The 26,923-nt window shown below is 55.3% G+C and overlaps 1 protein-coding gene across 19 annotated transcripts in view; it reads right to left on the reverse strand.

Annotated features, from left to right (window-relative positions):
* Window positions 1-1,347: 1,347 nt before the first annotated feature.
* The window catches only part of TNK2 (tyrosine kinase non receptor 2), a 46,069-nt gene continuing 20,493 nt past the window's right edge, over window positions 1,348-26,923 (reverse strand). For 3 of the 19 annotated variants that reach the window (XM_060639668.3, XM_060639669.2, XM_060639663.3), the window contains exons 2-16: window positions 20,642-20,822; window positions 19,543-19,613; window positions 17,387-17,608; window positions 16,253-16,405; window positions 15,467-15,744; window positions 13,900-14,026; window positions 13,341-13,487; window positions 13,162-13,256; window positions 8,026-8,220; window positions 6,552-6,643; window positions 5,854-5,976; window positions 3,849-5,203; window positions 3,651-3,746; window positions 3,351-3,478; window positions 1,348-2,159 (exon numbers count right to left, since the gene is read on the reverse strand). In XM_060639668.3, the coding sequence (XP_060495651.1) occupies window positions 2,153-2,159; window positions 3,351-3,478; window positions 3,651-3,746; window positions 3,849-5,203; window positions 5,854-5,976; window positions 6,552-6,643; window positions 8,026-8,220; window positions 13,162-13,256; window positions 13,341-13,487; window positions 13,900-14,026; window positions 15,467-15,744; window positions 16,253-16,405; window positions 17,387-17,608; window positions 19,543-19,613; window positions 20,642-20,804 (3,252 nt within the window). In that variant the 5' untranslated portion in view covers window positions 20,805-20,822 and the 3' untranslated portion in view covers window positions 1,348-2,152. Of the gene's footprint in view, window positions 2,160-3,346; window positions 3,618-3,650; window positions 3,747-3,848; window positions 5,204-5,853; window positions 5,977-6,551; window positions 6,644-8,025; window positions 8,221-13,161; window positions 13,257-13,340; window positions 13,488-13,899; window positions 14,027-15,466; window positions 15,745-16,252; window positions 16,406-17,386; window positions 17,609-19,542; window positions 19,614-20,641; window positions 20,823-24,691; window positions 25,081-26,923 lie in introns of those variants that run through there. The other 16 variants (XM_060639664.2, XM_060639661.2, XM_060639665.2 and 13 more) reach the window with 16 other exon arrangements.

Consider the following 26,923-nt stretch of genomic DNA (forward strand, 5'->3'; position numbering starts at 1 on the left):
TCCAGCCTCGAACAGCAAACACATAGACAGCACCCAGGCCCATCCTAAATGGCCTTTGTGTGGTTTTTAATAAACTAAACCATCAGCTTCCCCTCTCATGATTTAGCTGTCTTCCTAAAGTTCAGATCACATGGTAAAGCTCAAAGAGCTAATTCCCTTCATCCAGTCACTTCCTAAGAACCAGTAACAGACTAATCACTTACTTTGTAAAATGGGCCAGGGGTGCCTGGGTGGCTCAGTCAGTTAAGCATCTGACTTCTGCTCAGGTCATGATCTCGCGGTTTGTGAGTTTGAGCCCCGCGTCAGGCTCTGTGCTGACAGCTCAGAGCCTGGAGCCTCCTTCGGATTCTGTGTCTCCCTCTCCTTCTACCCCTTCCCTGCTCATGCTCTCTCTCTCTCACTCAAAAATAAGCAAACGTTAAAAAAAAAAAAATTTAAATGGGCCAAGGGTATTAATAGGCAGTTGACAGAAAAGGAAATATAAATGGCCCAAATCACTTTTTATAATGTTTATTCACCCATTGGGGAAATGCAAAAACTACAGAAACCCATCCCACTGGCCAAAATCAGAAAGCTCTGGAACACATGGAGAGAGCTCTCACACGCTGGTGGCTGTGGCTGCTGGAATGAGCTCCTCTGTGGAGAGCAATTCAGCAACACCCATCACTACTGCACAAACTCTTGGACTCAGGAGTTCCACTCCTGGGAACTCATCCTTCAGACTGACCTGCAGGTGCAAAATAATCCATATACGCCATTTATTGCATCAACGGTTATAATTGCAAAGGACTGGAAACAGCCCAAGGGGCCTGGTTAAGCAGACTATGGTACATCCACACACCCAGGCACCCCTGAACAAGAATGGGGACACTCTTTCAGTATGGCCATGGAACCCTTCAGAATGTACTGTGAAAAAAACCAGACAAGAAGGCAGCCTCTGGGGAGGGGAGGTGGCGGCTGGGGCAGTAGACTTCACTGAGGACTCTTCAACACCTTTTGAATTTTGAACCATATGAAATATTCAGAAAAACAAAATACATATTGAAGCTTTCCTCCATTACTAAAGGTTCTGGCTTAGCTCTAACTAGGTGAGTTATCGTACATGCTCTCTCCTGCAGTATATATGGCCTTATAGAACTCTCGAGCAAAACCATGGAGACAGAGTCAGTGACTACATCAGCAGGGGCTCTGCCCCTCTGCCAGGGTCACCCGGGGCCCGCACTTCCTCCCTCTGTCCACAGGTGGCACCAGGAGGACTGCCACCCTGGACAGATGGTGGTGGCCTGGGAAGCCCCAGGGCCTCAGGCTGCTGACCAAGAGTCAAAGAAACAGACAGTCACAAGTAAGTAACATAAAATAGAAACTAACTTTATTTCTCTGGAAGAAGCAGGTATCCATAGCTGGGGCAGCAACTTTGGCGACACAGGCTGGTAGGAAAACACAGAACAGCACAGGGGAGGAGCTGGGTCAAAGAGGAAGCACTGGTATCCCTCCAGGGCAGCTGCCCCCTTGGTCTCCTTCCAACCCTGGGGCCTTGGGCCCTGGTCCCTGCCAGACACAATCTGGCACCCTCGCTCTGCTTCCTGAGCCACTCAGGGCTATTTCCAGGCACAAGATCCTAAGACCAGCCTAGTCCCATAACATATCCATGGTGAGGCCACAAGTCACATTCTCTCCGACACCCTAACTGCCCTCCAGGGGATCCCTGGAGAAGGGCCCTACCCTGGGGAGGGCTTGCTGGGTGCTGGTCCACCTTTCTGTGTGGCCAACACATCCTCCCTGCACGAGTCAAGCCCGGCTTCCCCACCGGCAGAGCATGGAAACACACTCCGGCCACAGGCCCAACCAGGGGCTGGAGCCAGAAGCAGGTCAGCTGCAGGGCCTGCTGAGGCGGCCACCAGGCCTGCCTTCATGGGGTTCCTTCCCACCCCTTGGCTAAGGGCACCAAGAGCTGATCCAAAGTTGCAGGGACAGCACTGGGTGAGGGAGGGACAGCAAGGCGGGGCTCCCAGTCTCCTGCTGCCTTGGCTTTGCTCTGCCACGGCAAGTGGCAGCAGGTCCTCCAGGCCTGGGCAGGTCTTCTCCCCACCCTTGTCAGATGGACAGGCTCAAGTGATTCCTTCAGGGCAGACCCTCTGGCTCTTCAGACATCTCAGCGCCTAAAGGACAGGAAACAACGAGAAAGCCCCTCTATCAATACAGGGGCTGATTCAACAGAGTGTCTAGAGTGCGTGGGCACAAGAGGGCCTCTTGATGGTGGGCTAATCGGTTGAAAAGTCAGCAATGATTTTGGAACTTACCATCCTGGGATGCCTTTTTCTCTTTAATTAAAAAAAAAGAGAGAACAGCACTACTGAGTATTAGACTATCAGAGGGCAATAGGCACGGTAAAGCCTAAGTTTCTTTGGATGCAAATTAGTAAGAATCACCACAAGTTAACAGCTGACACTAGGTGATGGTGTCCCATGTGCCAGACGCTTGCTGTGTGATTTGACAGATGCATCCCTCGTTTCTTCTAGTCATTTCTATGAGGTAGATACTGTCATTTGTACAGATTTTTTTTTCCCCCTAAGTTATCTCTACTCCCAATGTGGAGCTAAAACTCACGACCCCGAGATCGTACTCTCTACTGACTGAACCAGTCAGGCCCTCATTAGTACACGTTTTACAGATAAGGCTGAAGAGGTCGGGAAACATGCCCAAGCTGACTCCGTCCCTGAGCGGAAGGCTGGGCTCTAATTCCAGCTATCTGCTGCCAGGGCCCACCAGCTCCAAAACCCCCCACCCACCAGCGTCCCTCCGAGGACAATGCTGGGATCTACCCATATCTCCACCTCTGACTTGATACAATTCTCATTTATGATGTATATATTTACATTTATACTACAGATCATTTGTATCATTTGTTACATGTCCACATATACATTTTTAACAGGAAAGTAATGGGATTATTTTTGGTTAAGCGTTCCATTAAAATGGCATTAAAACTTTAAACTGAAATATGAAATGGAGAGGTGAGAAATATGTTGAAATCACTGAGCCCTAAACTGCTGCTCCCTGACGCAGGCTCAAGGGTGCTGTGTGGGGTTAGGAAGCAAGCCCCCACAAGGGGAGAGGCTCCAGTGCTCTCTCTTTACTTATTAGTTCTTTTGCACCAAGTGGCTACAAAGTCTAAATGCACTGAGGAGAAACTGTTTTCACCCAGAAACTGCCTGCATCCCAGGGTGGGGGCTGCCTTCCCTCCTCCCAGCTGGGCAGCCCTGTGTCTCCTGGCCCTGCGAGGCCCTGCGAGGCCCTGGAGGCGTGGGGCTCTCTTCTAGGGGGGTATGCTCCCCGAGGGGCTCACTCACTTGTGGTGGGCGGGGCCGCAGGAGCCCAGGAGGTGGCAGCCTGCCTGCTCCAGGTTCCAGTCACACATCTCCAGCACCTTGTGGCACTCGCTTCGCGGCCGCAGACCCAACCCAAAGAGCTGCTCCACCTGAGGAGCAGAGGGTGGTGCCATGGGACACACTGGGGCTGAAGGGCACCGGCCAGGGTAGGGGCAGAGGAGAGCCAGAGGCAGGATGGTAGGGAGGGGCAAAAGGAGGTGAGAGCGGCAGAACCAGTCTTCAGGGTCCCTGAAAGCCAGAGTGGGCAGGAGGTGGTGGTACCTTCAGATACTGGGCAGCCCTCTGCACGCTCCAGCTGTGACTCTGCAGGGCCGCCTGGCACTCCTCTGTGGTCACCCCATGCACCATGGCCTGCAGCTGGGCACACCCACCCACCTACCCATCAGCACCACTTGGGCCCATTCCTCCCGGGCCCTTGGGCCCCCGCCCCTCCAACCAGCAGCCAGGCCCGGTACTCACCATCTGGATCTTGTCTGTTGGTCGTCCAGCCTCTGGCCCGTCCCCAGGGCAGCCCCTCTGTGGCAGCCGTGCAGTGGCCCTCAGGGCTGGTGGCCGGACCCCTGGGTTACTGTTGTTGGTGGAGAAGTTGGCCTTGGGGTCTGGGGCAGCCTGGGGCATTGGTCGAACAGTGGCAGTGGGGGCGGCAGGGGCTGGGGTGCTGGGTGGGGGCAGCAGCAGGGGCACAGGCAAGGGGGCCGGCTCTTCAGGGCTTTGGGCCTCACGCAGGAAGCGCTGGTAGCGTTCCAGGTAGGGTGGGCGCTCAGGCAGCAGGTAATAGTGGGTGTTGCTGACCTTCTTGCCATCACGGACGATGGGTAGGATGCAGGGACCAGCCCGTGGGCCGGGTGCCTGGATCACTTGTGGTGTAGCATATTTGGGGTCTGAGGCAAAGCTCTGGGTGGTGGGCATGGTCTTCCCAGGTGAGCTTGAGAGCCGGGGCGGCAGCGGGGAGCTTCCAGGTGGTACCAGGGGGCTAGGGGTCCTCGAGCCTTGAGGGGACAGGGGCTCCCGGGGAGGCACCCGGGGAGGGGAGGCAGGTCCAGGCCACCGCCCTATCTCCTCCTCACCTGAGGGGGCTGGTGACAGCTCACCGCGTGGGCGAGTGGGCCTCGGGGGGATGGGCACCCGGGGGGGCACCTGGGGCTTGTCCTCACCCGCTGGGGCTGGGCCAGGTGAAGGGACCAGGGAGCCAGCCGGGACCCGCAGCTGCCGCATGCACTCCTGCTGCAGCGCCTGGAAGATCTGTGCGGTCTGGGCCGAGCTGGGCGGCTTGCTCCCACCCTGGGGTGGGAGGAACAGATTGTCCTCCAGGGGAGGGAGGAGCTGCGCCTGCTCAGGCACAAAGGCATAATTGGTTTCACCCTGGCTGGGCCCAGCACAGACCCCTGCAGCCACCAGGGTGCTGTTGATGGAGCAGACTTCAAAGTCGTCCTCATCCTGGGCCACATCGTCATAGGCAGGAGGCGGGGGCAGCGGGCGGGCATCCCAGTCCACCACAGGTGTGGGATGCAGGGGCCGGGGCAGTGCCCGAGTGGGGCTCTGTGGTGGAGTCTTGTCCAGCAAGGAGCAGGCATCCATGGCCAGCTGTGCCAGTGAGGGTGCACAGGGCCGGGGGGCGGGGATGACGGGCTCCTCGCCGAAGTCAATGAGTGTGACCTCGCTCCCGCCGCCACGCCCTGCCTTGGTGCCCGGCACCCGAGCTGAGGGCTTCGCCAGCCACAGCCCACGGGTCAGGCCTGGTTTCCGGAGGCCCAGCCTCTTGAAGTCGCTGGACAGAGGGTCCTGGTCCTCACTCACTGGGTCGTAGGTTGGCTCTAGGATAGAGAGGGAGATCCTAACGAGAAGGCAGTGTCAGGGGGACGGGAAGAAAGACAAGTGTCTTCCACCAACTCCCCACTCCTAATGCCCCCAGAGGTTAGCCCTCAGCTGCCAAAATTCTCAAGGCACACCAACCCTATTCACACGGGAGGACAGGACCTGCTCTGGACGCCATGAGCTCTCCACACAGGCTAATGAGCCCCTGCCTCCATCTCAGCTAGAGCAAGCAACACCCCACACCTGCCTAATACCCCAACACACGAGACCCCAGGTATCCCGGGCTCCTGGGCCTGGTTGGTAATCCCTTGTCCCCACTCCGTTATGGCACACAGCACACCACTAGTGCAGGCAGCGGGCTATGGGCAATCCTCCACCATTAAGGGCAACAGGAGCTGTCCTTGGAAGAGCACAGAGCTCCTGACTAGCCACCATGAAAGCCCAGACACAGCCCCTGCAGGCCCCAAAGGGAGTGAAGCAGGGCCAGGTGACGGTGGAGAGGGGGGACCAGGACCACACAATTGCTCCAGGAGCCCAGGTGTTTGCAAGGCGGGGGAGAGGCAGGCATGCTGGGCCAGGTCAGCGGCATGAGCTCACAGCACACATCCCACCTCCCCTCCCGCCCAGCCAGCCCACCAGGGCTCTGTACCTTTCAGAAGGAGAGGAGGAATGAGAGGAGAGAGGGGGCAGGGGCAGGGGCCAAGGCATCGAGAGCAGCCCCACTTACTCTGAGCGAAGATGGCAGGCTGAGGTGGGCGAGGTGGAGGCTCCCCTGCAAGAAAGGCCATGCGGAGAGTAGAGGGGACAGAGCGGGAGAGACAGAGGACGGGGGGAAGGGAAGACAGCCAGACAAGAGGGCAGAGTGTGGAGAGAGACAGAGAGAGGGCAGTGAATAGGAGTGAGTGGACATACACACCCAAGAGCAATGGGAAGCAATGGGGTGGCAGGATGGGGAAAAACGGGTTCCGGAACAACAGGCACAGGATCCGGGAGATGGATGAGGCTCCTGGCCAACATGAAGCCTGTGGGGTGGTTTTGGCTTGGGAGAGGACAGCAGGATTAGGGGGGGGTGAGGAAAGCCAGGATCTGAGCACGGCGGGAAGGAGGGAGGAGGGAAGCTGAGGTGGGCAGGCCAACACAGGACGGCCGAGGATGCCCACCTCGGCGGATACAGCTGCTTCTCATCTTCCACCCCACACCCAGCCGGAGCCGGGTCACAGCTGTCCCCCGGCAGCCCTGGCCCAACTGTCCCAGAGCCAGAACAGCCAGCTCAGAGTGCCTGCACAAGACAGTGCCTTTTCCTGGGCAGCTGATGAACTAGGGGGCACTGGGGAGCCAGGCTCTTACTTTTCACCCTTCCTAGATGTTGGGTGGGTTGGGAGGTGCTCAGTTCCACGCTCAGCAGGTCAGGAGGGTCCATGGGGTTTCCCAGGTACAGTCTGTGGGGAGAGAACCGGGTCAGAGGGTGGGGGCTGGGGGAAGGGTGTGGAGTGGTGACGGTCGTGGGGAACCTCAGGAGGAGATGCCCGGGGTCAGGCAGAGAACAAAACCCTGAGTGCATGTAGGGGACCATCTTGTCCAAGCCCCGCACAGACTTGGGTCTGGAGCACAGGATGTGCAATTCCCCGAAGACGGTACTCAGGGAGGGTGTCATGGAGAGAGGGCAGAGACAGAACTGACTGCAGGGTGAAAGGCTTGGACTGAAGGGGCTCCAACAATACCCTACAAAGGCAGAGCTGGCCCTCCATGACCGCCATGGCACCCCAATGTCTAGCAGCCACCTGCTGGCACACTCTCCTGTCCTGCTGGGCCCGCTCCCCTGTCGGGGTGCGTAGGAGGCACCCTTCTGCCCCGCTGCCAGGTGGGAGAGGGGCTGGGCCACTTGCCCTGCTCCGGATTCACCCTCTCAAACCCTGTGCTGACTGTCAGGCCTTGGGATTTAGTCACTGAGCTGATGAAAGCCTGGAGGAATGGGGCTGGGCTGGCCGCAGCACGCCAGGAGCAGGGCAGAGGGTGCCGGGCCACCTTCTGGAGGGCGTCTACACACCTCGCCCCAATTCCCACAGGCCCGTGCTGGCTCACGCCAGCTGCTCTCCCAGGGCTTCGGGTTCTGGTGTGTGGGGGCAAGAGGGCAGGCCTGCTTCACTGTGCCTCTCAGGGCAGAACCGAATGTCAGGAGAAGTCAGGAGAAAGGGCTGCCTCGAAGCCTCCTGGGGCCAGCAGAGAGGCATGAAGCCTGGGCTGAGGAGCTGCCAGGTGGCTCGCTGGGGTAGGGCACCCAGGAAGTGACTAATTCTTCTCCTCTGTGTCCTCCGCAGAGGACAGGTCCCCAGTGACCTCATCCTTTCACTTAAAGGAGACTGAACCCCCTGCCAGGTAGAGAGTGAGCACGCAGGGGCGGGGGGTGTTGCCTAACCTTCCTCCTGGGCTTTCCCCACAGGGAGCTCTTTCTCTGGGCCCCCAGCTCACCCCCTGGCACCTGTGCACACCCCAGGGCTTGACCCAGCAGGCTCCATCTCCCAGACTCTACACAAACACTAGGGGGCATGACAGAAACCCTCCTGCTGAACTCATTCCAGAGGCTGTTCTCAAGTCCATGTTCCTAAGGTCGGTGTTCTGGGGGGGTTCCACCAAACAGAAGTGTGCCTCCATCCTCTGAAGCTCCTAACCTCAGTTCTGCCTACAGGGAACAGCTTTCGGGCAATAAGAGACCCTCTGCCCTATTGTTGTGACAAGGACCTTGGCAGTGAGAGCCTGCATACCCAGGGAGGAGCTGCTGACTCTGGAGCCACAGGTGACCCCCACCCCCAAATGCACTCACTCATCAATCTTGTCGGGGAAGCCCCAGCAGTGGCGGGGGTCACTGTCGCCATGTCCCGTGTGGATGAAGCTATTCTGCAGGGGTTGGCTGATGTCCTGGGCTGAAAGGCCAGCCACGGAGGTCACCACGTTGCGAGGAAAGGGTCCCACACACAGTGTCCGGGTGTTCTGTCCACGCCACCAGTAATTCTCAGCCCTGCTCAACAGAGATGACATGGTGAACACCAGGGTGTGTGAGGTGGCCCCAGGGAGTGGGACCCTTTTCATTCCAAGCTCTCTCCAGCCAGAATATATCTGACTATCTTGGCAGGAGGGGACCCAAGGGCTATGGCTCTGAGACCAGGCTGGTCTGTCATCAGCCTGCCTGCCCCACAACCTGTCACTCTCCCAGTACAGGGCCTGTCTGTTTATACACTCCTTACCCTAAGACACTTAGGTGGGTCAGACAACCTTTTCCGACAGTTTACAAACAAGCAGGTAGGTTACAAATAAGTGACAGGACTTGCCTACACTTCCCAGACAGATCATAGCAGACTCAGGATTCAAATTTGGCTGTTCGTCTGCAGCTACCAACCTTCCTATAAATCTGCCTTGCCTCCCTCCTCCCCGGCAAGGCCTGTACCCCTACCCTCTGGCCACCTGACCTTGCTATTCAGCCCAGTTCCCGGGCATCCTGAGCTGCAGTGGCCAAGGGAACACCATGGCCTTAGCACTGGGCTTGGAGCCAAGCCCCCCAGCCACACTCTGTCTCCTGCATGCAGCCCCTTGTGAATTTGGAAGCACTGCAAGCAACCCACGCCTTCCCATCACCAGTTTTTGTATCTCCAGTGTCTTCCACCACCTCTACGCAGGGCTGTGGGACCTGTGCCCTTAACCCCGGTCATCTCCTGGGGAGTTCTACTCGTCTTAAATAAGGGGTCCATAAGGGGACCCAGCCTCCCAGTGCGGCTGGACTGTGGGACCACCCCCTCCCCACTCTGATCTCAGACACAGAACCTCTACTGACATAGCCTAAGCCTAACCCTGAGTTGGGGTAGGATGGTGCCCTCCTGGACACTTCAAGTGGCAGGATGCAGCTCCTTTGTCTGCCACTAGGATCGCTCACACCAGACGACATGGGCAGAATCTGAGCTAAGGCAGAGGTAGTGCAGCCTCATGCTGCTGTGGTGGACACATGCACACACCCAGTCAACCCCCACCTGGGCAGCCAGGAGCATCAAGGTCTCCTCCAAACTGGAGCCAGACCACAGGGACCAAGGGCAGATGGAGGCTGAGCTCCTGGACCCTCCTCCATGAGGTGACATGGCCCGTTGGGGCAGCACGACCTCAATCAGCCTGCTCTGGAGATCACAAGTCAAACCCCATGAGCACAGCAGTGCTTGGGAAGCCAAGAGGTGGGGCGGCAGAGGGCTGGGAGCCCAGCCTCCCCATAAACAGGGCCGCTGACCAGCCTACCACCAGACACAGCAGCCCTGTGATTACACCCTGCCCTAGGGTGGGAAGGGCAGGAAAGGAAGCAAGAAGGGAGGACAACACCCAGGAAGGGACAAAGCCCATTGGAAAACAGCAGGGCTGTTCCGAGAAGAGAACGTCCCCTAGCACCCCAGTCCCGGGGACTGGCTGAGGTCGAGAGCCTCCCATGAAGCAGGGTGAAGAGGGATGCCTGACACCAGGGGACCCCCTGCTGCTCTCTGCCCCCCCACCCCTGCACCCAACGGCTCCCTGGGTTCTGCGTACTCCTTAACAGACCTTCTAAACACCAACCCCAGGCTGGACATTAGACTCTGCTCTCCACACCTCTTCAGAGGTGCTCATTAACCTGGGTGAGAGAGGTAACCGAGGCAGAGAGATAGTTCAAAGTAGAATAGAAGCATGTCCAAGACCAGTTCCACCCTGTGACCCTATCTTCCCTGTGTCGACCCTGAGCAAGGCCAGACTGGCAGGTCACTCCCTCCACCCCCTTCCTTTTGCCAGCACAGCCGAACACACAGGGGCTCCTTTGGACCCACTTCTGAGAGTGAGAGATGCCAACCCACCTCCCTTTATTATAGGTATGGCCGAGGCAAGAGCCTCCAGGACTGCTGGGAGTCCCGACATCACTTCCCAAAAGATCTGTGCTACTAGGGGAGGGGAGCTGGAGGGCAGGGCAAGTGTTAAGACAGACACCCTCAGAAGCAGCATCCTCTCGACAAGGCTCAAATGTAAGTCTTGAGATGGCCAATGCTATATCGTGCTGCCTACCTGTGCCCCTCTGAGAATCAGTAGGGCCGAAGTACCAGCAGCTCAGAGAGGACTGAGGCCACCCTCCCCACCCTCCTGCATTGGCCACACCCGCTCCCCCTCCTTGAACAGGCCAGAGTCTCCATAGCAATGGGAGGGCTAGGCCTACCATGGGCAGACACTGCAGTGAGGACAGAAGTCCTTGGGGGAACAGGAGAAGGGGCCAGCACCTCCAGCACAAACTCTCTATTTCCTGCTACCTGTCAGTATCCTGGGACAAGTACAAAGTGGAGTGGCACCTGGGAAGCCAAGGCCTGAGCTGAGAACATGCCGCAGGCTGCCCCTGCTCTATTTGGGACCAGCTTCTGGAAATCTCAGACCTCTGTCCCACTCCTGGTCTAAAGTAGTTCAGAAATGGCTGATAAATGTTGCTTGAATATTCTGCTCAAAACCCCACCCCACTCACCTCTCTCTGAGAGACCCAGGCAGCCCCTGGTTTTGAGAGACAACTTAGGCCCTTGCATCCCCCTCCCCTACCTACCACTGGGAGCAGAGGCTCCAGGGACCAGGCCAGACCAGGCCAAGGCCCAGAAGACGGACTTCAAAACCTCTGTCTCCCTTCTCTAGATCTATAAAAATGGAACATGAAACAGCTGCCAGCCATCCTAATTTCCAAGTAAGAACCCATGGAAAAGACCCAAGTCATCATTTGTCCTTCCATCTAGACAGCACCTCACAGGCTCAGCAAAACATCTAGGTGTCCTGTCTCTGCCCACCGCCCGCTACCCCGAGAAACACTGAGCCTACGGAACCAATCAGAGCCAGGGACAAGGGGGCTCTCAGACTCCACTTGGAAACAAACACTAGCGCAGCTTCCGCAAGAGGAGTCCAAGGCTGACAGATGAGCAGAAACAGAGCAGAGAGCCAGGCTAAGAGGAGACACAGAAACAGAGACCCACACGTACAAGCCCAGACCCAAAAAGACACACACGAACAGAGAGCCCCTCCACTAGGAGACATGGAGACAGAGTCAGCCAAACAAACATAGAGACATCTGGGCACTGAAAAGACAAGGGGGCAGAGTTAAAGCTCTGGTACCATCCACATACAGGCCTACTCCCAAAGCCTCACCAGCTGTTGTGGCCTCCTGCCCCTCACCTCCCACCTCCTGAGCAGCTCCAGGAACCAAGAGCAGGCGCTGTGGTCCAAGTCGGCCATGGCCCTGGAGGAGGAGCCCAGCAAGCCCACACTGGCAGGCAGCTGCGGAGCCAGCAGCCCAGGCCAACCGGAGGCTGTGACGCAAGGGCAGGGCAGGGCACGACCACAGTGCCTCCCAAGAGGAGTGGCTCCCCTGGGGCCCCACCTGTTGCCTGCCTAGCTCTGGTGGTAACCCAGGGTGCCAGCTCCAGAGACACACACCCCAGGAACACAAGAAGCAACTGAGTCACCCGCTGGGGACCACTGGGTCCCCACTGAGAGCAAGGGATGGGGGAGGTAAAAACCTGAGGGCTACGGTGCACAAGATGGGTCAGGTTCAAGGTCCTCCTGCTCTTGGAGGTAGGAATGGATATAGGTCCAGACTTCTGAATTAACACCCTGCCATGCCCCTCTAGACAGGCCCTCACCCTAATCTTCCTATTTCCGGAATGCTCCCCAGTCCCTTGTCTGGCTCCTCAGCCCCAAACCCACAGACTGTCTTCCTTCCTGTCCCCTGAGCCTCTCTCCGTCTAAAAGCTTTCTGCTTTCGTTTACCACCACTAACTCCCCAAACTTCACCCCCACAACTTGTTGGTTTGTCATTCATATTCTCAGACTGGGCCCAAAGGCTAGGCAAGCCCTGGCCTGGGGAAGAGGTGCTGGGGCCACAGTGAGGGTAGGTCATGTTCCTCCACAACCAGCTTGGGCTCCAGGGCCTACTCTATCACTCTGACCAAACGCAGAAGCTCTCCCCTCTCACCAACACCCCATGAGGCACAGACTGAATGAACTAAAGGCCCCAGACCCCCAGACCTGAAGCCCAGGTAGAAATGGCTCTGTAGGAAGCGAACCCTGTCCTCATCCCCGCCTGGCTCTGAGTCAGAGGAGCTGGGAGCACAGGGGATTTCCTCTGCCTTGCTCCTCTTCCTGGTCCTCCATGCTCACCCCCTACCCCAAAGGCACCTCGACCCCGCCCTGCCCCAACCAGTTCCTCGGCAGCCCTGGGGATCAGATAACAGAGGGTGGGGTGAGTGGTGGGTAGGGCCTCCTTAGCAGAAGGGCTTGAATGGGGGCTACAGGTAGGAGACATGACTCAGGAGATGCTGCCTGGAGGCAGAGACGTGTGTCCCAGGTGTCTGGGCAGGGGCAGGTAAGGAATGGGGACTGGGGACAAAGGAGCCCAGGTGGGCAGCCCAGCAGAAAATGGAGGGGAGCCCCAGGAGGTGACAGTGGGGCTCAGTGGGAGGGCAGAGGCTGCCAGAAGAGGGTGGGGCTGCTTTGGGGTTCTGACAGGTACCCAGCCGGGTAGTCTAGAGTCCCTGTCCTGGGAGGAGGTGGGAAAGGAAGAAAGAGAGGATGAGAGGAATGTTCAGGAGTTCCAGAGTCCCTAGTTGTGGCCCCAGGGCCAAGGCTGAGCCACTTCCTTTGCCTCACCATATTGGCAGTTTGGCTCTGACCCACACAGCCAGGACTGGAGCCGAGTGGGAAAAGGGTGAAAGGGTGGTGCTAGGCAGGGAAAATCCCTCTTAGCAGCAGCATCTGGTACTTAACCCCAGGCACTCAAGACTGGACCCGGGCCTGTCCTCCCCTTACTGCACAGCTCAGGCTCCCCACAGCCTGTATTGCCATGGGAACCTTGGAGGCAGAAGAGCTCTCAGCCAGCAGGCCCCTCCACCCTGCACCCTTCAAGGCAGCGTAGGCGCAGCCTCACGCTCCCTACCTTCCCTCGATGACGGTGATGACGTCGTTCATCTGGATGTGCAGCTTGTCTGGCTCCTCAAAGTCCTGAAGCGCCCTCATGTCAGTGGGCTGGGCCTGGGGGTGGAGACCCGTCACTGCCCACCCTGGGACTGACCCCTGCTGGGATACCTCAGCCCCCATGGGCAGACCAGCCCTCACCTCCAGCAGGAAGTCCCGCAGGGCCACAAAGGTGGGTCTGTCCTCTGGCTTGTGAGCCCAGCACTGAACCATGACATTGTAGATATCCTGTGGGCAGTCCTCAGGCCGCGGCAGGCGTTCCCCCTCCTTGTCAATCTTATGCAGAATCTGGCGGTGGGGTGGTGCAGTTTGAGCACAAGCAGAGCACCCAGCTCTTCACTTCCCACCTTCCCTCCAGCCCATGGAACAACTGGAGCTGTGGGCTGCCATGCCTGCACCCCAAAGAAAAGGTCTGTCTCCAGGAGCCTATCCCTGGGCCTCTGACCCTTATCCCCTGGCTGGGGCCTCTGGATAGGTGGCTATTACAAGGGAAAAGAATGTGAACAAGCCCCAGTCTGCCCCTCTCCTGACCATTGGAGGCTCTTCTCTTTGCTCAACTATTTGAGAGGTCATGCAGACACCGGGCAAAGGGGACAGGAACTCCAGCAAATAAGAGCTAGTTCCAACAGGGCCAGGTTGGGAACCAGGAATCAAATCAGCCCCCACCCATCCTGTAGGGAGCACATCTCCAGCCACTCACCTGACTGCCATTGAGGCCAATCCAGGGCTCCTGGCCATAGGTGAACATCTCCCACAATGTTACCCCAAACATCCAGGTGTCACTGGCATGGGAGAAGGTACGTGTCTTCAGGCTCTCGGGAGCACACCTGGCAGAGGCAGGGGTCAAAAAGAAGGCCCCTCAGAGCACACCCACCCACATCAGCCCAATGGACAGAACATATTCATTCAACAAACGTGTTGTTACCCTGTGTGCCAGGCTCAACAGCAAGTATTGGGACATGTGCAAAGTGAACAGGGACAGGACATGTTGACTATGGGGTGCACAGATGGAGAAAATCATCTATGTTCGTGTCTTTATTCACATGAAGCCTGGGGTAGGAAGAGGGTGAAATTCCCAGGTCAGGGAAGCCAGGAGGTCAGAGGCTACAGGAGTTGGTGAGGGGATAAGATCTCAGGCTGTTTTCTAATTGTGGTGGGAGGATGACAATTTCCGGATTTGGGGCAGGATCCTGGGATTTGGGTCATTTCAGCAGGAAGGTGTGGGTGGGAAATTTGGATAGGGTCTGGGGAAGAACCAAAACGGGTGGAAATAGTTACACTCACTTCACCCAAACATCCCACACTCCCTCTGGGACTCCCTTTTAGGTGAGGAAGAGAAATGTCACTGCAGTGAGGCCAGCAAAGGGGTATTCCGGGGTGGGGTGAGGTACAGAGCAACGGGGAAGCTGACCGAATGGAGAATCAAAGACTCTCTCCTGGGACTGGAGAGCTGGCCCTGCCACTCAAAGGGGGTGGGACCCAGGGACAGTCACTCAAGATCTCTAAAGCCTCACGGTCCTCATCTGTGAAATGCGAGTAACAATAATCTGCTTATTTCACAGTGCTATGATAAGGGGACCTTATAATTTACCATCCAAACCAGGATGCTTGGGTGTGAAGGGGGTGCTATTAATTACTCCAGAACAACAGGCATAACGTAATCTGAAATGTATGGTCACTCTACATATAAAATCAGTTATTAATTAGGGTGACCGTACATCCTGGTGAGAAGGGTGCTCTGGCAAGAACTAGATCTACTCCTCCCACCCCAAAACAAGGAGACTACACTCCTCTGGGTGCCTCCAAAGCCAGTGGACCACGATGGTGTCAGCACAGGATGAGTTCACACAGGAGCTAGGGTAGGGCCAGGTAGCACTTCAGTGTGCAGGTAAACATCCCTGGTCAATCTACAAGGCCCAGTATGGTCTGGCCCTGCCTGCAGCTAGCTCTACCTGAAACATACTTGCCAACCAGTCTGCCTGGCGAACTTCTGGTATTTCAGAAGCTTAATACGGAGTCCTATAGGATGCCTTTTTGAACTCCCGCAGCACTTACCCCCGTGCACCATAGTACCTGGTACATGGGCCCAGAGAATTCCTGGATGAATGAGTGAATGGACTGCGCACAAGAAGGGCATCCCAGACCCAGAGAAGACAAAGGCTGTTGTGGTTACAGAAGGCCTGGAAACTCTGAGGCCCAGGTACACAGGGACCAGGAGGGGTAGGACGGGGTCCAGGCCCTGTGAGCCGGCAGCACCTGTCCCTCACCAGGCAAAGGGCACCTTGCGATGCTCTTGCATGACATAGTGGTCGTCATTCTGGGGTAGTGCACGCATCAACCCGAAGTCCCCAATCTTGACCAGGTCACGGGTGGCCAACAGCAGATTTCGGGCAGCCAGGTCACGGTGAATAAAGCGCTTGGACTCTAGGTAGCCCATGCCCTCAGCCACCTGCACGGCGTAGCGGCTCAGAGTTCCCAGGAGGAAGTGGCCCTGGTGCTTGCGCAGCCGGTCCAACAACGATCCCAGCGGCGCCAGCTCTGTCACCTGAGGCCATGGAGGAGGCAGGAGGAATAAGCGTGGCTGAGCCCTGCCCCTCCCTCAGTACCCCAAGCTGGATGCTCCTTCCTGGCCTGCCCTCGGGGGACCTCTGAGAGTTCTACAGCTTCCCAAGCCTCTCCCTCCAGGTAACGTGGGAACCTGAGGCCCGAGAGAAGCAACCCACAGAGGCTCAGATTAGAATTTCTAAAAACTAAACTCTAAAAAAAATAATAATAATAAAAATAAAAAATAAAAAATAAACCCTAGGGCCAGTCCCTCCTGTGAGTGCAACTCTCTGCCAATGAGCACAAACAAAATCCAAAGACAGACATGGCCTCCAGCAGACACAGTACCAGGCTGGGCCCCCTAGGAGCCAGTCTGCCACATCAGGTGGGGGACCAAAGCATCTTCGTCAGGATGGAGGGAGTAACCACCACACAGGCAGGAGGAGGGGCAGATCTGGGGGGCCCAGAGACCCTCCTTGAGCACCTTGCCCTCTGCCCACAGCACTCACCATCTTCATGGGCGGCGTGAGCACCACACCATAGAGACGAATGAGGTTTCGATGGTCCAGGGAATGCATGGCATTAACCTCCCGGATAAAGTCATCCATGGCCTCTGGCTGGCTTAGCACATCAGGCTTCAGGCACTTCACAGCCACACTCACCTGCCCAGAGTGGGGAGCAGAAGTCAGGACAGGTCCCAGGCCCCAACACTCTGAGCCAACCTGTCCCTCCTCCCAACTCAACCCAAATATCCCTGCCTCAGATCTGCTCATCTGGATGGATGAGCATGTATGTCACAGGTGTCTGTGGGTTGGCTGGGAGAGGGCAGCCCTCCCTTGGGCCTCTCCTTCCTGGGGGAACGTCCAGATTAAACAGCAACCATAAAATAAGAGATGATCAGTATGATGACAGAATATTAAAATCTTGTAATAAGATGGAATATTAAAATGTTTTTGGTGTAGAAGGAAAATGCTGTAAATATAATGACAAGAAACTAATCTATAGTGACAGAAATCAGAATAGTGCTTCCCTTGGATAAAGAGGATACTCAGTAGAAGAGGCAGGAGGGAGCCTTCTGGGTGCTGGAACTGCTCTTAATCATGATCTGGGCAGTGGTCACATAGGTCCGTGCATATGCAAAAATTCACTAAGCTGTCCACTCAAGAACTATGCGCTTTATTGTATACATGCTACCTATCTTTCTGGGGAAAATGTTTAGAATACCAAGATGAAAAGGCAAGGTTTTAAAAGTTGCATTCAAAATTTGTATCTTCACCAAATTCAACAAAATACCTGGGGTGAAAAAAAGCAGAAATGCTAACTCTGCTTCCCCTGACTGAGGGGATTACAAACAATTGTTTTTTCTTATTTTTTTAAAAGTTTTCAAACTTTTACAGTAAGTAAATTATTTTCATAATTGGAAAAAGAAACAGAGATGTCTAATTAAACCTGAACATGTAGTCCAGAGGAAGCCCCTTTCTGATCTGTGCCCAGCCACACCACCATCCCAGCAGAGGGGAAAGATCTGCCTCAGAGGGTAGAGTCGGGGAAGGCCAGGGTGGAGGGAGAGTGGGGATGGACTCTGCCAGAGTCTCTTAGGGGCCTGTCCCTCCGGCTCACCCCACATGACCCAGAAAGCTTACCGTCTTCCCTGAGGGGGCGTCCCACTCGCCCCTGCGCACCACGCCAAAGGAGCCATCTCCTAGCTTCTCGAAGAGATGCAGGTCCTTCTCCCCAATGAGGCACGTGAGGCTCTGCAAGGGCCCCTCCCCTGCTGGGCCCCCTGGAGTGGGCGAGGTCTTCCGGAAGGTGCTCTGAGAGTGATGAGGAGGGAACTCAGCCTCCAGTCGCTTTCCACTGAACACCTGTTTGAAGGCAGCCAGGGGCCAGATGGAACTCTGAGGTCCCAGAGCCAGTCACTCAGTCCGGCCCACAGGATCCTCGGCTAGGCCTCCAGAGAGGTCCTGGCTTTGCCAAACTGCCAGGGGGCAGCCTGGCTGGAGGCCCACCCACCCCCCACCTCCAGATCACACCCTCAAACAGGAACCCACAGTCTCAGTGTGGCCTCAGAGTATGTGCCAGAAATGGACTGACAGGCATGTAGCTCATGACTGCCATAGCCCCACACCCAGCTGTAGGGTCAGGGACAGCCTAAAGCCACTCCAGACCCATCTTGTGCACCACCTGTCCCTCCCTATCCCCCTACCCAGCACAGACTTGGGCCCCTAACCAGAGCAGATGGGCAGGAGCCTGAGGGGCCCTCCACAAACACCTCCCTGTCCATTTTTAGCCCTGGCCCCTTCTCTGGGTTGCCCATTTGGCGCTGTCTGTCTCCACCCTCCCTGGGGAGCTGACTGCCCTTCATCCTGCCAGGGGAGAGGATAATTTGAGCCTGAGGTTGGACCGTGAATGTGTGCGGGGTGGGGGTGGGGGGGTATGTGCAGATGAAGCAAGGTCTTGCTGGGGAAAGGCCTGGGAAGACAGCTGGGCTTCTGGAGGAGCTAGAGCTGAGAGCTGGGAAACGAAGACTGGAGGTGACTCTGTGACCTGGGATGTGGAGAGAAGGGGCCAAAGGTCAAGGGACAGGAGGAAGGAGACCCTGAGTAGCACAGTTGGCCCCATTAGTCTGACTGGGGCTTCCAAAGCCTTGGCCTGAGGCTGCAGACTCTGTCCAGTTGGGCCCCTGCCCCTCAAAGGCTGGCAGAACCTTGTCCGTATGGGGTAGGCGCGTTTCCAATCTGAGAGCCTCTTCTAGCCACTGCTCCGTCCTTCATCCTAGTAACTGAAATCCCTTATGTTTGTAAGCAGTGTTCAGCTAACAAGGCCCTTCACAGCCTTTATCTCCAGGGACCTTTTCCGCCGCCCCGTGAGGGGAGCTGGGCACAAGTGCCACCACCACGGTTTTACTGAAGACATGCCTCAAGTCTGGAGAGGTTCGCTGACTGACCTGAAGACCTCCTGCATGGTGGTCCAAGATCCCCGAACCCTGGCACACCGCACAGCTCCTCCCTCCTACCTTCACCCACCCGACAAACTCATCCTTCCCTAAAACCTGGGCAAGGGACCAGGACAGTGTCCCCAGAAAAGGCCACAGGCTCCCAAGAGACAGCCCCTTTGCCAGATCGTAGCCAGGAAATCTCTGCTGCCCAATCCTAGTCCAGCTGTTCTGCCCTGCCCACCCCCCATCCCAGCCCTGAGGCCAGAAGCGGGGAGGGAAGGCCCCTGGCTGGTTCACTTCCTCTCACATTGTCTTCCAGACAATGGGCAAAGCTCCACTGAGTCAGACCAGGGACTCACCACTCCACAGACCCAAATTAGGGCAAAGGGAAAGGGGGGCAGATTGTGGGGAAGGAAGTGGTCAGCAGGGCCAGATGACCAGAGAAACCCTCTGCAGACTAGGGAGGGCGGGGGGCGGGGGAGGGAAGCAAGGCAAAGATGTGCTAGGTCCAGACAGTCCCCACCACTCTGTCCTGGACACTGGCCCCAACACTCAGACTGAGCAAGGGCTCAAGTTACGGCGCACTTGTCAACGGGTGCCTGCTCCACGCCCAGTGCCACTGCACAGCGGGAGGGGAGGTAAAGCCATCGCCGCACACAGGCTACTCACGTGCCATCTCTGGTGGAGACAGACACTTAGCTGGGTGGTCCTACAAGTACCCTGCCTGGTAAGACCTTGGAGGAGGGAGGTCTGTACAAAATACAAGATCATACCTGCCTGGGAATGGGGGAGTTTCCTAGGACTAACATCAGAGCTGGGCCTGCAAGGCTGCCCACCCCATCTTGTTCCTCATTCACGCACCTTGCTCATCCAAGACTTGCGTTTGCACATGGCCTTTCTCCTCTTCACAGCCTCCCACAATCGCCGCTGTCCTGCAGAGAAAAAAGGGGAATCAAATGCTGTTAAGGTAGTTCACAGCCCCCAGGGCCCCCACCTGCATGCTTCCTTGGTCCCCCTGGGGCGGGCCCACCACTAGATACTGCCTAGCACAATGACACCAAGGAAACAGACCATTCTAACCAACCAGGGGCCATAGTTAGCCAGATGGTCACAGCATTCCACTTCTAGGCAGTGGTTCTCGAACTAGATGGAGGTGTTTAACCACCAAAATTGAACAGCAGTGGTCTTTTTCCAACCCTCAAGGGGGGAAAAAAAGGCAATGTGTAGGATTTACCCAATTTTGTGTTTTTCTCCCATAAAATTTTATTGTTACTTGCATCAGATACCAACTATCCAATCTCAAAGTAGTCTATGTCAGTGTCTAATTTAGCACGTTATTACTTATTCAGCTATTTTAAGTTGAATATACTAATAAGTGTCTAATGCTCTACAAGGAATACCATGGCTTCTAGATGCTATGATCACTACTTTTAGGATAAAAACTTATAGAGCATATTTTTGTGCATGGGAAAGAGACAGAATGAGTTCAATTTAAAGCAGATCTTTGTGAGGGAGAGAGAAAAAGAGACAGATTAAGAGAAAATTTGCAAATCATCGGAGGGTTTTTAATCTTCTCTTCTCCATACAGATCTCTGGACATTGACCCCTCTGATGTTCAGAATGGTGAACAGAGCAGACTCAATGCCATGTTTATAAAGGAGGAGGAGATGGAGGAAATACATCCTACAAACGTCTGAACAAACCAAAAGCAGTATTTTTTCAATCCTGAGAATCCAGAGCTTTAAGTATGACTTCATTCTCCTCAAACTCCAGTTCACCTTTACAACTGCTAACTGTTCTCATGCACTCACTGCGTGCAGCATCTACTGATGCAGCGAGAGTTCTCAGCTATGCCACCCCAAGGAATAAGGAGGAGGGCTCTTCCAACTGGCAATCCTGAGGACAGAGGAGGTAAACGGTCAGTGGGGAAGCAACAAGCAAGGCCAATATCCCCACCTACCAGGCCGGCCCATGCCAATCTTCTCCAGGTCCTCATTCTTGACATACTCAAAGTGGGACAGGCGGGTAACATTGAGGTCATCGCGGAGCCGCAGGAAGTACTGTTGTAGCTGCACCTCGGACAGCAGCTCAAGCAGCCAGCCCGTGCCCTCCTCGGGCTGCATGCTGCTGCTCCCCAGCCTCTGTGGGGAGGGAAGAATGGCTCAGGGACCAAGGGGTACAGGGAGGTGGCAGGGGACCCTGTCCTGAGTGTCCTAGGCTCACCCACATTCTACTAAACTGCTTCAAGGTAAGGACTCAAACCATGTTCTTGCTCCCCAAAACAGCTGTACAGAATGGCCTATACTCCTGTGTCCCTCTTCCTGCCAGCAACAAGGGTAGAATTAGGACAACTGGAATACAGCCCAGGCCCTGGAGTCAGGGTCTTAAGCCCAAACTTTGTGATCTGTGGCTGAGTGATATGAGATCAACCTCTCTGCTTTCAGAGAGTCACAAACCCTTTGAGAACAATGAAAACTATCGATTATGTTTCCAAGAAAACATACACATTCTTACTCATGAAGTTTCCATTAAAAAATTGGGGGGTGGGGCGCCTGACTAGCTCAATCAGTCGAACATGCAACTCTTGATCTCAGGGTTTTGTATTGTAGAGATTACTTAAAAAATATTTTTAAAATATTTTAAAAAACAATTGGTCGGGGAGGGGTGCCTCCCCTCAGTCAATTAAGCATCCGACTTCAGCTAGGTCATGATCTCGCAGTTCATGAGTTCAAGCCCTATGTCTGGCTCTGTGCAGACAGCTCAGAGCCTGGAGCCTGCTTCGGATTTTGTGTCTCCCTCTCTCTGCCCCTCCCCCACTCACACATTGTCTCTCTCTCAAAAATAAATAAACATTAAAAAAATAGAAAAAAAAAAACAATTGGGGGGGGGGGGGTGCAGGGTCCCTTGAGACCTATCCATAGGCTCCTTGGACCTGATGGACCCCAGGGAAAGAAAGCACTGTGGACTAGATGAGCTCTAGCTAAGTTTCACCCAATGCCTGACACCACCAGAGGCTGTCCCCTCACCATCCCACAGACCACTCAAGTGCCCTTAGAACCACAGTGAGTGGAAGACAAGAGGCAGGCAAAGGCTGGGGTCAGCTTTCAGATGCCAGCTCAAAGAGGCAGCCCTGCTTAGCTCCATCAACAGTTATCATCATAGACTACTGCCCAATGTCATCAAAGCTTTTAATTTTTTCAAGAAATACTGGAAATCTGAATCTATATGTGAAATGTGACCACTAAAATTCTTTTTGAAAAGGTAATATATGCACATGGTAAGATATTCAAAAAGCACACAGGAGCCATAAAGTCTCATTCCCTGCCATACTGCACAGCCACCTAGCCCCCTGTCCCCAAAACCAGCTGCCATAAATGACTTTTACACATCCTTCCAGACTTTGTTTCGCCCACACACACACACATTTACCCATTACCCACACCATTCTGTTCCTTTTCACTTAACATTACATCTTTCTCTTGACTTTTTAATTATATCGACTAATTCAAGTTTGAAATACACACACACACACACACACACACACGCTGTACAAGCCAAGCAAAACACATGTGCAGGCTATAATCAGCCAATAGGCCACCAGTGAGTGACCTCTGACCTACACTCTGTGCGGTCCAGAGAAAGAGGACAGGGCACCCATAACACAAAGCAGCCTGGCCCACTGGACACCAAGCCCATCCTTGTCCAAGTAAGACCCGACAGAGCTGAGAGCTTGTCCAGGCCGGCCCATGACCTGTGTTCAATCCCCACGGAGGAAAACCCACAAGAAGGAAAAGGCCAGCTGCCCCTCGACACCCCACAAGTCAGAGGTGGCCCTGGCCTCCAGCTCTCAACACAGGCTCACCAAGAGAAGCCGGCGCTTGCAGCCCAGGCGGAGCATGAGCCTCCTGCCCCCACAGTTCCCAGCGGTGTTGCCAGCCTAGCAGCAGGACATCAGAGCTTCCCAGGCAGCTCAGGGCAACGCAAAGAGTGACAAACGGGAATGAGAAGCCCTCAGTTCAAACCCTGGCTCTTCCACCAAGGCAGCTGGGCCAGAGGGGGGTTTTCAAACTTCAAGCTGTGACCCTTTACCTAGATCGTTCCCATGAGGTCTGTGCAGCCTCCTAGGGGACATTCTTGGATGTTGGGGGGCCACTAGTGGCATTTAGTGGGTGACTGGGGGACAAGAATGTAAGTTATCCTGTAATGTGCAGGGGAGTCTCACACATTGTCCCAAATCCCACACAACTTAATTTGTGCGGGTGAAAAACTGGTTTATAAACATCTGAACCTAGAATCGAATTCCATCTTAACATGAGCAAAAATGTACTTTTTGTTTTTGTTTTTTTTAATTTTTTTTTTAATGTTTATTTTATTATTTTTGAGACAGAGAGAGACAGAGCATGAACGGGGGAGGGGCAGAGAGAGAGGGAGACACAGAATCGGAAGCAGGCTCCAGGCTCTGAGCCATCAGCCCAGAGCCCGACGCAGGGCTCGAACTCATGGACTGCGAGATCGTGACCTGAGCAGAAGTCGCACGCTTAACCAACTGAGCCACCCAGGCGCCCCTGTACTTTTTGGTTTTTAATACACACTGAATCTTCCTAGAACAGAACTATGGTGTAAAATGAGGGAACACTGACCTTTGCTTTGTTCAGAACTTAGCAAAAGTTGTTCACTAATCAGAAAAATGTCACTGAAGGCAACCTGCCCTTATTATTTCCAAACCCCACTCTCGGTCAGCACTTGTAGATGCTGCCTCCACGGTGGTCCTCCTAGAGGTGTTAGCACTGACTACCTCATCACGTCAGAGTGTACAGACATACCAGAATACATGAAATGCTATCATCACTTTCCTTTTATTTCTCCTTTATACTATAGGTGACATCGTGTTGACTATACACACACACACAGTAAAAAAGTTATATTTTTATTATTTTTATTTAAGAAGAACTATAAAAATAACTCTAACATTTCAACTACACTTATTATATGCCAGGCACGGTTCTAAGCGTTTAGCTGTATTAACTCACTTATCCTCAACAAAACCATTTGTTACACACAAGGGAGTGCATGGACATTAAGAGGGCAGGGCACTGCTGCTTTCCAGAAGAAGGCCCCAAAGGTGCACTGTGAAAATCACTGACCTAGGCCGTGTCTCTCCGCAGCCTGGCCAGGCAGGGCCAGCCAGCACTTCCACCATCACTACCCTGTCCCTGGAGCAAAGCAATTGCACCCACTACATGCCCCACGATGTGGCCTGCCAGCAGGGCAAGCAGTTTAAAGTCTCCCTCCTCTTCTTGCCCAGTCTCCAAGTCTCAGGGTTCTAGACTCCCCACTCCCACCCTCCTCTGGGGGCAACTGCTCAAAGCCATGCCCTGGGTGGTCAGGACTTGGGGAGACACACAGCCCTTCCCCTGAAGCTGTGCAGAAAGCACACAGTCTGGCATGTTCCTTTTCCCTGAGACACCAGCTAACAGATCTCCCTGCTCAGCTGGACACTCCCCTCCCTGCTCACCAGCCCCAGGGACAGGGTTGCTCTGCGTAGGGGTGTGTGGGGGACAGGGAAGAACACTGGGATCCCAGTGAGAAGAAAGCAATCAGGGTCCTAGTTCTGTCTCTACCACCAGGCCCAGAGTGACCCTGGATAAGCCCCTTCCCCTTGGCTAAGTGCCCCTTCCCCGCCAAGTTTCTTTGTCTCTGAAGCCTTCCCCCCCACCCTGCTCACAGTCTCCAGCTGTGCGTGTGCCTGGCCCCCAGCACACCCACAGTCCCACACCTGTGTCTGACGTGTGGCGTGGCACTCTCCAGACACGCACAATTCCCGCATACACTTTGCTAACATGCTCACCAACCAGAATGCAGCAGCTGAGGGGAGAGGCCCTGGTCTCAGAACCCCTATCAAGCCCTCAGCCATTCCCGGTCCTGTCCTCTGCTCCTCAGTGAAGTGCTGGCTCTGAGGGGCTGACCCAGTCCCCAGTCAGTCCTACCCACATCCCCAGCCCCCACTCACTGTGTACAGGCGTCGCCGTAGTCTGGCCAGGAGAGGGAAAGAAAGCTCCAGGCCAGGGAACCGACGGGCTGCTGGCATCTCCACGGAGCTGGACCCCCTGACTGGGACCCTGGGACTTTGGCCCAAGATATGAGGGAGCAGAGCCTTTAGCTCCTGAATTTAAGGTTCTGCCCAGAAGGGAAGTTGGCCAAAGACCTGCTCCAGGAGTCCCCCAAATCCCACAACAGGAGTGGGAAATGGGGCAGAAAAAGAGGGTGGGCTCCTTTTCTTTGCTGCACAGCTGTTTCCACAGCTGGCTAGTCTGGCAGGAGGTGAGCTCTTCTCTGGGCTGGCTCAGCCTGGGTCCTCTGTCCTGTTTCTCTGACTTCTCTTCAGTGCAGTGGTCACAGCTCAGCCCTACTCCCTGGCTCCCCCGCCTGACTGCCCTCCCTCCCTTGTCCCTCCCTCCCCGGCTGAGCAGCTCTGACACTGGCTGAAAAAGGACCTTTCTGAATCACTGCCAAAAGGGTGGCGGGAATGAGGGGACTCTTCCTCCCAGCCACCCGCGCTGGCCCCCCTGCCTCCCCATACACAAGGCCCCCTGTCTTTGGCTTCCACCCCAGCCCCCATAGCTGCAGACAACTCTTGGGATTTTAGGGTGGGGGCTATGTGAATCAAGCAGCAACGTACAAAGAGGGGCTACAGGCTCCTACATGGGCTTGTCTGGGGCTGTGGGGGCTAGAACACAGCCTGAGTTGAGGGCCTGGACCCCAGACAGACATTCCTGGGCCCTGCAGGCAGACCCTTCAGAGACCCTCCCCCATCTCCCTGTCCCAGTCTTGGCTGGGTGTCTCCTGGCTCAGGCCCTAATGTGGCCCTGTTACCCTGGTGCCCGACGGAAATAGGAGGCCGGCAGCCTGCCAGAGTGGGGCAGTCCAGCCAAGAGCGAGGGGGGTTGTGGGGGTGAGGAATCTCCACCCCCTCCCCTGGGGTTGCCTTGCACTGCCCACAACATCCAGGGTGCCTCCTCCCCCAGACCAGCTAGCTAAGATCCAAAGCCCCTCTAAACAAACAAATATGCCCCTAGACCCTGCTGGGATGTCCTCATTCCAAAGCAATAGGATTCTAGGCTATAGGATGTTTCTTGTATAGCACCCCCAAACACAGCCAACAGCCTGAGCTAAAAAGAACTGGAGAAACTCCACCAAGCCCCCAATGGCCCCCCATGTTCCTACAGCTGACAAATGATCCCTCTGCCCCTCCTCAAGAGTACCAGCTGCTCCTACACCCCCCTCACTACAGCCCCCAGACACACCTGACAGCTGCAGGAAGTCCTCGCAGGCTCCCTCAGCAACCCCTCCCCCCATCAGCAGCCATGTCCAGAGAGCCCGTTTCTTGTACACTGTTCTCTTGTCCCTATCCAGCTGGCTACCAGCTCTGGGAACCCCAGCTGGATGGTGGGGCAGACAGCTGGGTGAGAGTTTTGGGGAGTTAGCATCTTAGGCTCTCTTTCCAGGGCCTCTCTTAGTGCCCAGCCTTCTTAGCAGGGAGGTTACCTGAAAGGTCAGCCATTTCCTGGTCCAGCCCTGTGGAGGGGTAGGGGGTGTGGGTGTTGGGGGACATGCCAGCTCTCAAGTTCTCAGTCCCTCCTCCTCATCCCTGTGTCATCTACCACACAAAGCTCGTGGATCCAGCCAGGTATAGCCTCCCCTTGGTCCAGTGAATCACCAGTCTGAGGCTGGGGTCAGAGCTAATAGACAAGATAAGGCCGGGCTGAGATCACACTGGAAATGACTTTTCCCAAAACCCTGGCAGACAATGCCCTTGGCTCAGAGAAGCCTACTGCCTACTTCCCACCAGGCACCACCCTGAAGGAGCCCCAGGGACCTGATTTTAGGGGACAATTTAAGCAAAATTACTCCCTCTACTGCAAAAGGGAGGCTGCTGGAACAGAATGGCCAGATTAAAGAGTCTAGCCACCCCCAAAAGATGTGTCCCAAATCATTCAGAACCCCATGCCTGACTCTTCCCTTAGACTTTGGGTAAGAACAAGCCTCAGCAACTTGGTCAGCAATCCAGCTGCAAAAGGCTGTGAGGAAAAGCAAAGCCTGGTCAGAGCTCAGGCCACTTCTTGGACCCCTTCTCTCAGACCCGGAAAACAACCTCCACCTTTTCTGTCCCCATTAGTCCTGTCAGCTATCGCCCTCTGCCGACCAAGAGAGAAAGTGCTTTATCTCCAAGCAGAAGGGAAGC

Source organism: Panthera onca, chromosome C2 (assembly GCF_046562875.1).
Source record: "Panthera onca isolate mPanOnc1 chromosome C2, mPanOnc1 haplotype 2, whole genome shotgun sequence".
NCBI classification, from domain to species: Eukaryota; Metazoa; Chordata; class Mammalia; order Carnivora; family Felidae; genus Panthera; species Panthera onca.